At 45.7% G+C, this 13,079-nt stretch overlaps 1 protein-coding gene across 1 annotated transcript; it reads right to left on the bottom strand.

The window, feature by feature from the left end:
- Nucleotides 1-5,161: 5,161 nt before the first annotated feature.
- Nucleotides 5,162-12,812, bottom strand: LOC308307675 (vigilin-like; the record flags this gene model as incomplete). The annotated part of the gene is made up of 2 exons (XM_080752941.1): nucleotides 5,162-6,061; nucleotides 9,258-12,812. 2 exons carry the CDS (start codon nucleotides 12,810-12,812, stop codon nucleotides 5,162-5,164), a joined length of 4,455 nt encoding a protein of 1,484 aa, XP_080609067.1.
- Nucleotides 12,813-13,079: the final 267 nt, after the last annotated feature.

Raw genomic sequence — 13,079 nt, 5'->3', positions numbered from 1 at the left:
TCAGGGGGACCACACAAACAGAATCCCTTTTATGCCCATATATGGAGTTCCCTGATGTCATCAATATTAAGCCCACAGGACTTCATATGGGAATGCCCATATATGGAGGCCACATCGGCCACATACTACACTAACAGAATCCTTATATGGCCAAGCCCATATCTGTGTGGCTGGTTCTACAGACAAGGATCTCCATGTATGGGCATAAAAGGGATTGTATGTATGTATGATGTCAGATGTCAATAGACGTCATATGACTTTCACATAATGGGCATAAAAGGGATTGTAGGTAGGATGTCAGATGTCATAGACATCATAGGACTTTCACATAACGAATAAATGAGTAAGCATATTTGGGCTCTCGCAGCATATCTCCATATACAGTACATGGATCTCCATATATGGGTACCAGGGGTCTCCATATATGGGTAACTGGTACGATATACAACACTGGCCAGAAATGGCCAAGAAATGGCGCGACCAAAATAACCTTTGATTTGTGCTAAGATGTTTTTGTTTCTAATTGAATTCTGGGAATTGCTGTTCTAACAGGCAACAGAGCTACCTCCGAAGGTTTGGTTTAAGTGCTACCTCCCGGTGCTCCGTATCGTCGGTAGGTTAACATTTCACCTGCGTCCCTTGAGGGGCCTTGGCCCCCCTCCATGGTTGGGGACGCGGGACGGGGCCGCGAAAAGAACTCGCCTTCCCTCCATAAATGGGTTCTCATTCCTGGTTCCGATTACATGAATAAGATACTTTTAGTTTATTAAATAGCCAGAGAGATGGGGAGACCTGTGTTATACTGAACAAACACTATAGCGATGATTGCTGTCAGAGGGTAGAGCTTAAAACCTTTAAGTTGTTGTTGTTGTTTGTTATGGGAATGCGTTTGAATTCATGTGTTCTGTGTTTGCCATTTATTTAGTAAGTGTGGTTTTGGGCCGCTCCACACCATGAGTGATAGGGCTGTTTATAAGGACAACCCCCTCTCTTCAGAGCTGCTATATAGGGTTTAACCTCTTAAAGCCCGTAGCCTATATTTCATCGACTGGAGTCCCTCTGGGATCTATAGCCTACTGCTAGATCTGCTATTTTTGCTGAATGCTCATCCCAGATTAGGGACGCTATAGCAGGGCTTTCCAGGCCAAGGACCCCTTAGCTGAGAGAGAGATGAAGCAGGAACCCCCACATATCCTATCCTATATTAACATTTCCTAGAGGGTCAGCCAACGGTCAACCAACGGCGGATGGGTGGGAGAGTGGGGGGATGGACGTCACAAATGTAAAATGTACAATGATAGTGAGACGCACCATTGTTTCCGATCTATACCACATACTGGTGAGCGAAACCATTCATTTCAGTGAACAAATCATTTTTCAGATGAGGGCCCGTGGCCATTTCATTTCGAGGGTCTTTGCTTGGCACAAAAAAAGTTTGAGAACTACTGATTTAGAAGGCATTTGTAGAATCAGCGTCAGGTCTTAAAGGAGTAGTTCACCCCCAAAATGACTTTTTGGAGCCGTGTGCAGAGCACATGGGCTCCCTCTGAGTGGCAATGTGTGTCCTGTCTCACCAGTGAGAACTGTCCCGTTGAGTTCGAACAGTACCTTTTATGACCACACATGTTAATGGAGGGGCGCTGTTTTCAGACCAGGCACACACACGCACACACACACACACACACAGGGGGGAACACATAGAATCAAAAACATAGATCTGGAAGTGCTCAATTTCACGGCTCCACTTCGAACCAAGGTTTGATTTTTTCTAATGATTACTCACCCCATGGAGACTTAATTGAGTTCAATAATATTTTTAGTTTTTTGTGGCATTCCTAAGACAATAATTTGATTACAATAAATGTATCCCCATTGATTCTGGATGGTGACCCAAATGCATTTGGGTCCCCATCCAGAATCAGTGGGGGTAAATTTACTATAATCGTTTTTTTCCATGGGGTGAGTAATCATTAGAAAAAAAGTCATTTTGGTGGTGAACTACTCGTTTAATGGGTGAAAGAAAGGGAAAAGGAATTGGATTCCCATTCCCACATTAATTAACAGTTTTGAACTACAGTACAGCAACCCAAATGTATAACCTTCTGTGGTTTAAGTAAAGATGCCTCCTCTGCGGAATGAGATCCAACTGGCTGCTTATATACAGTAGCCCATACAGTATGTATATATATTACTTAATTTTCATCTGTCACATTTAATTCTCTGCAGGTCTCCAGCTAAAAGTATAACCTAATAATGATTATGCTGTGTGTCGTCGCTATCGGGCGGAAACCTTTTTGTCCCAAAACTTGCTGCGTTACTTACTTCTCAGGAAATGGAATTAAATGTTCAGAAATTGTGATAATAGTTGATCTACATAAACGATCAACGAGTCGCCCCCGCGACCTGTAGATCTGCTATTTTCACTTCTTCTGCTTGACACTCTTGTACGATGTGGGGTACGGAGCTACGAAAACAAATCGGGCTAGCAGTAGCATGTGTTAGGTTTCCACGTGACGGAGACAAAATAAAAAAGTTGAGATATGAGGTTTCTGCCCAAACAGCAGCGATATTATGCTAATAACCTTCTAAATTTATATTGCATAATGAGAAATGGGTGTTCTGTAATAGCCTACAGAAGGTTAAAGCTACTTTTTTAAAGCGACTTATTTTAATGAATAAAAGATTATTTTAACCAATCTATATGTAGTGGTAGAGTATGTTTGGGTAATACAATACAACACACGTCCCAGACTCTTCTCCCTTCTGGCTCCCAAACTGTGGAATGAACTCCTTTCCACAAACTGTAGATTGAGTCCCCATTGCAATTAGAACTGCAGACTCACTCCTAATCATCTGCCGTAATCTGAAGACTCTCCTCTTCAGACTCCTGTAGCACTTGCTCTATTCACGATATTCCTGGCCCCGCCTCTGGCTTCCTGTTCATATCCTGAAAGAAAATAAAAAACATCATTTGGTTTCCTGTGTCCTTGCATTAAAGTGTCAGTAGAGGCGCTCTGGGCTCTTGGCTCTGAATGAACCGGTGTTGCCATGTCTGCTTATAATAAGCAATTGGTGTCGTTGTTTATTGGGCTTACTTTCTAATATTTTTTAAACCAGTGGTTCCCAAATCTTTTCATATCAAGGACCCCAGATTAACAGATTTGTCCACAGTCGCAGACCCCCATCTGAAAATATGTGGTGCCAGGGACCGCCACACAGATTTGTGTTGTTAAAATGTTTCAAAAATATTCAAATTATTTTCGTTTTTTCTTTCCTCTATATTTTTTAAATAGCAAATATACAAGCTCACAATGTGTCACAATGTGACACATTGTGAGCTTGCTGATCTGCTATTTTCAAATGTAAATGTAAAGTAGTAAAACTGAACCTAGTTAATTCTATTGGGCTTATTATTCATAGACCTGGCCGCTTGTCTCTGGCAATATCTGGCAACAGACAATTCCCTGTCACTTCCTTGGGATCTCTTGTTCTTCGACTTGGGAGGAAGTGAAAAGATGTTTAAAAATGCTCCAGCGCCCTCTGTAAAAGGAAAATGGCAGCCTCCATAGAATGGCCAGGAATATCGTGAATAGCCTCAAAGACATTGCAGGTTAATGCAAAGGCTAAAATTGTATCTAGATAGCATGTTATGTAGACTAATGCTAGCCTGGCGTTGCTCATACTAATTCCTCACTGCGTATTGGATATTAGTCTGGACTCGCGAGCAGAATTTTCATTTCCAAGGAGGTGGGTTAAAAAAATGGCTCTGGACACGATTGGTTAGACCAGACCAATGCTGGGCCCTGATTGGTTCCCCCAAATTTTGGGGGAGAGGAAATGGATTCACAATTCAGTGGGCCAGACCCATATTCGCCAAGGGCACGTTTTTTTTTTGCCCAGGCGGATTGGTCTGGTTCCATGCTAGACTAATGCCAGGTCATTGTTTCTTGCAGTCTACGGTCTGTTACTGATGATAGGTTAAGGTTCTTAGTTTACATATGATCCTAGACTACTATTGTCATGCATTTGATGTAATACCTTTGTGTTGTCCTTGCTTATTTTAAATCACTCTGGAATAAGCCTAAATTGTAATTGTAACTGTAAAAAAAAGTTACAATACAAGTTATGTGCATTGTCCCTTTACCGGGAGTTAGTTAGCAGCCATGGTCTGATCCATCCAGGCACGCAGCTCAGTGACACGGGCGTACCCAGCGGGATAGTCCACACTGCAGTACGTATCGGCCCAGGAGACCACACCAACCAGAGTCCAAGCACCATTCTTTTCACAGACCAGAGGTCCCCCAGAGTCACCAGTGCAGGAATAGAGTCCATCGGCCCTGGTGCAAATCATCTGCTCAGTGACAAAGTCTCCCCAGTATTTCTTGCCCTCCTCATTAGTGAGGAGAGGGAGCCGGGCAGAGGTGGGCCAGGGCAGGTTGTTCCGGCCCCAGCCAGATGTCACACACATCATTCCACCCGGGAGGCTGTCACTGGTCTCGAACACATGCATGCCCAACTCTGCGGTTTTTATTTTTATTAGTTTTGAGGTTTTGTTTTCAATTACAGTTTAGTTTTACTTCGTTTTTAAAGTGGGGTTGCTAGTTTTGTTTGGTTTTTATTTTTTGAAAATGCTTCGTTTTAGTTTAGTTTTTATTACTTTTAGTATTAGTTTTAGTCTTTTACGTAATATGGGATATTTGTCAGGGGTGAGATCGTTTACTATAATAACCTTTGGCCCTCTCCAGGTTGGCAGAGGGAGAGTATCACCCAGGAGTACAGCTTAGGCAATTGGCACTGGGTGAAAAAGGGTTACAAAATTGTGGGATAAAAAATAAAATAAAATAAAAAGAATTAACAAGCTCCATCCATCGTTAGCAAACAGGGTCCAGCATTCGGGGATCTGCAGGGAGGACAGCTCAGCCAATAGGGGAAGGAGGAGGCGAAGACTCTATTGGTGCACAGTGAGAGGATGGAGACAGTGGCGACGCTTCCGTCACAGGCTAGGTCAGGCTCCCCACTGCAATAAGCAGCACAAATCTGTCCTCTTCATCATCCCATTCGATGTTTACTTGATCAGGCTGTTCAATTCCTATTCCCGGCTGGGTCACACATGCCTCTTCTTCCTTGTTCCTCTTTTCGTCATCATCAGGCTGTTCTAGTTTTATTCCCGGCTGGGCCTCACCTGCCTCTTCTGCCACGTTCCATTTGATCTCTTCATCACGGTGTTCAACTTCCATCCCACATGGCTCTCGTTCAGAGCCTGAGGCCACCAAAGCTCTGCTCCCCTCCTCCTTCTCATCCTGCCATTGTCTTTCCCCCCGCGTTCAGAGCACACGCTGGAATACGATCCAGAGACATCACCGGCCCTGGGTTGGGGGTCGTCATTGGGGGTCAGACTATATAAGGTGCCAACAACACACTTGTGTTTCAACAGGTTGCCGGCGTAACTGTAGCCCTTGTTACACTGTGGACAATGGAAGCGTTTCTCTCCACTGTGCACACGCTCATTGCGTGCCCTCAGGTCACCCGACTGATTGGAACTCTCACCACACCGTTTCCTCTTGAGAGGGTTTTGGCCAATGGGAACGCGCTTGTGGGGCTTCGGATCAGTGGGCTGACCGAAACTATCATCGCGCTGTGCACAGTGGAAGGATGTGGCTCCGCTGTCGAGACGCTGGTTTCCGCTCACGCTGTCCAATTGATTGAAACTCTGTTTACCTGACCGATAGAAACTCTTGTTACACCGCTTACAGACGTAGATTTTCTTTTCTTTTACGAAAGTCAGCTGATGTGTCTGGAAAACCAAAGCGTTGGTCAGCGGTTGATGCATGTGGGGTCTTGATTTGTCTGGTTTTCCACATTTCAGGCTGGTTACAAGGCTCTTGGTCTGCTGGCTTGAGGGTGAGAAGCTCTCCGTCTTGGATTGTGACCTTTCTCCTTGCAGGAGCGGCAGTTTATCGCCAAAGCTTCCTTCTGCTTGTTTTTGACTGGCATAAGAGTTCGTGAGCCTTTCCATGTAGAGGTGATTGTGGCTCCTCTTTATGTGTTTATCAAAGTAGACCTGAGATGTGAAGGCAACAGAACACTCAGGACAACCGAAAATGCTTCCTTCCGGGTGTTTTTGGATGGTTGTAGAGCTTGTTATTTGCTGACGTGCTGATACAGGACTTTCACAGTAGAGGTCATCATTGCTCCTCTTGTTGTCATGGAGTTCTTTCGGCTCAAAGGTATATGAACCTCCAGGAGAGTTTCTGCTATGCATTACCTGCGACTGCTGTATAGATGACAAAGGCAACTGTGGTCTTGATAACTCCCTCTCACCTCTCACTCAATCTGTCTTCTATTGCACTCGTACACTTGGGACTTTATATAGCCTGACCATAACTCTGATGTCATACATACACCTTATATAGTCTGACCATAGCTCTGATGTCATACATAAACCTTATATAGTCTGACCATAGCTCTGATGTCATACATACACCTTATATAGTCTGACCATAGCTCTGATGTCATACATACATAACTGTGCCAATTTGTGCTGCTTCCTTTGCAGTTTGTCAGAAAGAAGCCATCACAAGAAAAGGAAGAAAACAGTGTTGATTACACCTACATTTTCGGTTTGTATGTACATGTCTGTGTCTGTCTGTCTGTCTGTCTGTCTGTCTGTCTGTCTGTCTGTCTGTCTGTCTGTCTGTCCAAGTCCCTGTTATGCACATGTTTTGCTGATTCTCCTGTCAAGCACTTTGTGACTCCGTTCTTAAAAAGTGCTATACAAATAAAGTTTTATTATTATTATTATGTATGGAGATACCTGAAGTCATCAATTTTACCATAGTCCTGACATCAGTTGGACAACAAAGTGAGAAGTTGATCAGTTCTCAGGATATGCAGTGGGCACATGGACATACCATAGAGTTAGGTTAAAATATTTAATCCGATTAATCGCGTTACCGACAGCTTTGTGTCCTACCCAAATCGAGTTGACGTCTGACCATCTGACTAGACATTGGGAACACATGCCCCTGGTTGTGCAATACCCTTTGTACCCTGCAGAGGACCGGCTGGCTGTACCCTTCTGTCTGTCCTTTTTAAGCCCATATATGGACATCTCTGTATCTGTCTGTCTCCCTGCCTGTATCCTTCCTAACTATACCCATGCTAAAGGTCCGGGCTGCAATGTGGCCCTCACACGATCTGACCAATGTGTCTGAGTCACAGTGTCAGGGGCTTTGTCAGAGTACCAGTTGTACCTGCCTGCCTGTGTCCCTTTTGCACCCATACATATGAGGATAATTATTTCTGTCTGTCTTCCTCTGTCCCTTTTATACCCATATATGGAGATCTCTATCTGTCAGTCCTTGTCCCTTTTATGCCCATATATGGAGATCCCTTAAGTCATCAGTATTGCTCTGATGTCATGCTTGTCACCATGCCATTGTCTAACCTCAATGTGTCAAGGACTTACATCTATCATGTGTCAATGTGTCGCCATGGCATGAGAAAACAAATCAGTCAGCTCCATATATGGGCACACAAGGGGGCATGTCCATATATGGGCATATAATGATGACATCAGGGATCTCTATATATGGGCATAAAAGAGACCAGGACTGACAGATACAGATATCTCCACATAAGGGCATTAAAGTGACCAGAACTGACAGGTAAAAGTCCATATATGCCTTTTATGCCCATATATGGAGTTCCCTGGTGTCATACATATACATCACAGGCCAGATGGCCAAGACATCAACAATGCCATGGTTACGTATTGAATGTCATCAGTATGACGTGTTTTGATGTTCATATATGGGCATAAATGGACACAGGCAAACATATGGTCAAAACGGCTCTCATGACAACAGGTATAATGGGGTTTGCATTAAAGGGTAGGGCATTCACAGAGATCTCCATATATGGGCATAAAATGGATGCCCGTATGCGGAGCTGATGTCTGACATCAAAGTTTTCCGGAACTGGTACTGTGTCTGCAGAGATCTCCATATATGGGCATAAGTGGACAAAGGCAAACAGATGGACAAAACGGGTCCTATGACAGGAGGTATAATGGGAGTTTGGCATTCATTCCCTATTTCAAATTCGGCACGCGTGTTCCCCGCCGCAGCAGGTAGTGTAGTGCCCGGCCTCGACCCAACCCGATACGTGATATTCTGGAACCGGCATGATGTCTGTCATAAAATGGATGCAGACAGATACAGATATCTCCATATATGGGCATAAATGGCCACAGGCAAACAGATGGTCAAAGATCTCCATATATGGGCATAAAATGGACGCAGACAGACAGATACAGATATCTCCATATATGGGCATAAATGGACACAGGCAAACAGATGGTCAAAACGGGTCCTATGACAACAGGTATCAGGGCAAACAGGGTTTGCCCTGCCCTTAGCAAACAGGGTTTGCATTAAAGGGGGAACCGGCACTGTGTCTGCAACACAGTCGGAGGCACAGACAGATACAGAGATCTCCATAATGGGCATAAAGGGACACAGACAAACAGACACAGAGATATCCATATATGGGCATAAAATGGATGCAGACAGGCAGATACAGATATCTCCAAATATGAGCATAAATGGACACAGGCAAACAGATGTTCAATACGGGTCTACAGAGATCTCCATATAAAATGGACGTAGACAGACAGATATCTCCATGTATGGGCATAAATGGACACACGCAAACAGATGGTCAAAACAGATCCTATGACAACAGGTATAATGGGGTTTGAATTATTTACATTGTTCCCTAGTTGGCCAGGTTGCCGACTAGACGATTAAATAAACTAGAAGCTTTCTAAACTAGGAACTAAACTAGAGACTAGAAGCTCGGCCGTCCTTCGGGCAGCCGAGCTTCTAGTTTATTTAATTGTATCTTCTATTTATGTCATTGTGTTTTTTTATTTATTTCATTGCGTTTTTTTATATAATTCATTGCAGTATTCTTATTTTTTTGGGGGGGCAAATAAACGTGGATGATATGGCTAAAAGTGGCATCATGAAATAAAAGAACGTTGAAATGAAAAGTCACAATCACAAAGAAATAAATAGAAAACGCAATTAAATATAAAACTTAATACGACAAAAAAAAACATTTATTCATTTAATTGTATTTTTTATTTATATCGTGTTATTTATTTATTTAATTGTATTTTTTATTTATATAATTTTGTTATTTATTTATTTAATTGTTGTATTTATTATTTAATTTTTGGGCATGTAGACTACGTCTGACATGTATTCCTTTTCCAGATTGAGGAGATGGTCGATGGCATCCTCCAGAAGATCAGAACGTCCTGTGACTGTCACAAGGTTCGGGTCTGCAGCTCCTGGTTGGGGGAACCTGAGATCAACCTTGAAGTCGTTTGTGATCTTGCGAATGCCCCTGCCACGGGCTCCAATGATGCGGGCATGGACTCTGCTGTCTAGAGTGATGTCTTCAGAGATCATCTCCTCCAGCTCATCCACAATACCCTGGATAGCATCCCGTGCAGCTTTAGCGCTTGTCTTGTGTCCAGTAATGGTAATCTGGTCCTGATTCTTGCTATTCCTCTTCGGAAACTGGATGTCAACATCGTGTTCAGTGCGAATGTTGGTAATAGTGGCACCTTTGCGACCAATGATCTTAGCGTGATACTTGGGGTCCACAGTGATGGTCAGCTTGAAGCTCCTGAGTGCCCGACCCTCCTGCTCAGCCTGCAGGTCCTTGACGCGCTCCAGGAGAGCTTCCTTGGCACGGTCCAGGTGAACGGGCAGGCCAGTGATGACAATTATTTCAGACCGCAGCTCAGGGGCAGGCAAATGAATATTAACTTTGAATGTATCCGTAATCTTACGAATTCCACTTCCTTTCTGTCCAATGATGTAACGGTGAAGCTCAGAAGGCACTTCAACCTCAACAGTGGCAGGAACCAAAGCCTTCAGTGCCTCCACGGCGGATTCACACAGCTCCCTGCGGCCAGAAAGCACGATCACATCACACTTCTTGGGTATGCCTCCCTCTCCATTGGGCTCTCCTTTCTCCTCAATAGCCACTTCTGCAGCAGGAGCAGCGCTGAGGTCCTCGCGGTCTGGGAATTTGATTTGTACATTGTGATCTCGGGTGATCTGCTGGATCCTTGAGCCCTTGGGACCCATGATCGAACAGTGGAACCTCTGAGCAATGGTGCACTCAATGGTCACTTGGGCATCCAAATCCTCTATTATCTCCAGCATGCGCTTCTTTGCCGCCTCCACGCAGTCTTTGGCTCCCTTGAGGGTGACCTTGTCACTCTGAGACCCGGTACGAGGGAAGCTCACCATCACACCACCATATTCGTCTGCAAGGTCCCTGAGGACTTGGCCACGGCGAGCCATAAAGTAGCGGTGGTGCTTGGGGTGGAGAATCATGTGATCCTCCACAACGTTATCCAGACCCTTGATCAGTTCCTCTAGCTCCTTCTGGGCCTTGCGCACGGCCTCTACTGTTCCAACCACAGTGATGAGCTCCTTATCCTGGTTCTCCGCGGTAGGGAAGATGATCCTGGCGCCGGTGCGGTCATGCACCTTACGGATGTTTCCGCCACCTCTCCCGATCAGGAACTTGTGGTACTCTGGCTTGGCATGCAGCTCAGCAGTGTGGCTCTTTATTTGCATCTCCTCTGCCAAGGCCAGGAGAAGCTGCTTGGCCTTCTCCACATCCTCAACGGGGCCTTGGATGGTGACCTGGTCGATGCCCGAGCCCTCAGTGGGGAAGTGGATGTGCACTCCACCACAAGCCTCCATAATGGAGCGCACAGAGTGTCCCTTTGACCCAATCAAGGAATTGTGCAGCTTGGAGGGGATGGACACCTCCATCTCTGTGATATTTGCCCGACCTTTTTGAATGGCCAAGATGCGAATTCGGGCCGCCTCACAGTCTGGCTTCTTTCCAGTGATGACAATCATCTCAGAGTTGCTGTTCTCAGCAGGCAGATCAATTTTTGTGTTTGTTTCCTCACAAATATTCTTAATGTTTGCACCTCCTTTTCCAATTACGTTCTTGTGGAATTGCTTGAAGATGGGGACAGAGACAGAGAAGATGTTCTCCATTATCTCAGCCACTATTTTCTGCATGAACTTTGCGCATATCTCCACCTCGATCCTTGGTCCCCGAAGATGAACAATGTCACTCTTTTGTCCTGGGTCAGGAAAACGGATGATGACCTCTGGGAATTTGTTTTGTACCTCCTTTATATTCTCTCCTTTTTGCCCGATGATGGCTCTGTGAAAGCGTTGTTCAAGGATCAGCTCCTTTGCAAGCTCATTCTCCATGTGTGAGGCGAGCTCAAGTAGCTCCTTCTTGGCTTCCTGAACGCCATGGGGATCCCCCTCTATGCAGATCAGGTTGCTCTTCTCGTTGTCAGGGGGAAAGTGGACAGTCACCTTGTGCAGCTCTTTGATGCGGTTTATGTTAACACCGCCTTTCCCAATCAGGTGTCTGTGGAATTTGGGATCCACACTGATCTCAGCATAGTCCATTCGGCTTTTCAGATCGGTAACATTAGCTTCAATCAGGGTGCGGACCATCTGCACGTCATTGGTGGGACCCTCCAGGGTGATCTCATCTTCTCCCTCAGTGAACTCAATGAGCACCTTGGGCCTTAGCTGGGCGATCTTAGCCATCTTCTGCCCCCTCTTGCCAATAATGAAACGGTGAAGCCAGGAAGGAGCTGAGACTGAGGACACGGTATAGCTGTTGGCCTTGATATAAACTTCGGCGACTGCCAGGCCCAGCCGGTCTTTCTCCCCACGAAGGACGACAGTTTCAGAGCTGCTGTCAGAGGGTGGGATCTCGACCGAGACGCCAGTTTTCTCCAGGATCTCCTGCAGTGTGTTTCCCTTTGGGCCAATGACGTACTTGTGCTGCGACTTCTTCACCTCCACTGCGATGGTGGTGCTATTCTTCTTCTCTTCATGAATCTTCTTAATCATAGCCACAGCACAAGCCACCTCCTCTTTCCCCCCAGTGATAACAATCTCAGTTTTGTCGACACTCGGTGGGGGGACGTTGATGCATGCTCCAGTCTCCTGCATCATCTCCCCCACCAGCTTGTTGTATGCACCGGTGAGGAAGGGGTGGTACACTCTGTCGATGTTCACCCTTTCCACAGCACGTTCGTCCTGCTCAGCAGAGATCAACAGAACTTCGTGCTTGGCCTTCTCCAAGCCCGCCTTGGTGCCAGAGATTGTTATGTGGTTGCTGGGGTCGTCAGCTTGTGGAATCTGGATTCTAGTGGCAGTCTTGAGCTCAAGCTCCTGAACTTTCTCCCCGTTCTTGCCGATGACAAAACGGTGATGTTCCTTGGGGATGGCAACAGTAGCCGAAGTCCGAGTCAGCAATTGGGACACAATCATCTTGCGGGCCTTCATCACAGCATCCAGCCCTCCAGACACCATGATGGAGAGGCCCCGATCTTTAGCAATGGACAGTTGCAGGTGGGCACCAGTCTTGTGCATGATGTCCACACAGACCCTGGCTTGGTCTCTCTTCCCATGCTGCTCGATGTCCTTGTGCTTGCGCTCTTCCAGCGACACATGGAAAACCTGGGTGATAGCGGATGACCTGAGAGGACGGATCTTTGAGTTCCAGGCACCAGCTGGTTCGTGGGTCCCCGTTGGGGAAGCCACCTTCTCAGGCAGAGGTGGGAAGGCATCCTCGTAGGTAGGAAGGTTTTCCTCTTCCGGGGAATGATCCTGCTCCGTCCAGAGCCCACTGCAGTGCTCATCAAAGATGTCCTGTGTAAGTACAGCGTTAGAGCTCATGGTTGAAATCACACCTTAAGAGGGAATCAGAGTGTGGCACAGCTAAATGGTCAGTTACCAGATAATGTGTCCTTTTAAAGCCGGCTTGTTTGTTTATGCTATGACATATGCGTACACTTTTGCTATGACATATGCGTGATGTTGTCATGATGACAACATCACGCATTTTATGCCCATATATGAAGATCCCTGATGTCATCGATATATATCACTGGCCAGATGGCCAAGACATGGCCCATATCTGTGTGGCTGGGGATCTCCATGTAT

This window comes from Nannobrachium achirus (genome assembly GCF_963921795.1).
Source record: "Nannobrachium achirus genome assembly, chromosome: 22".
NCBI classification, from domain to species: domain Eukaryota; kingdom Metazoa; phylum Chordata; class Actinopteri; order Myctophiformes; family Myctophidae; genus Nannobrachium; species Nannobrachium achirus.
Note: the sequence above shows the minus strand (reverse complement) of the source record. Positions and strands in the feature narration are given on the sequence as shown.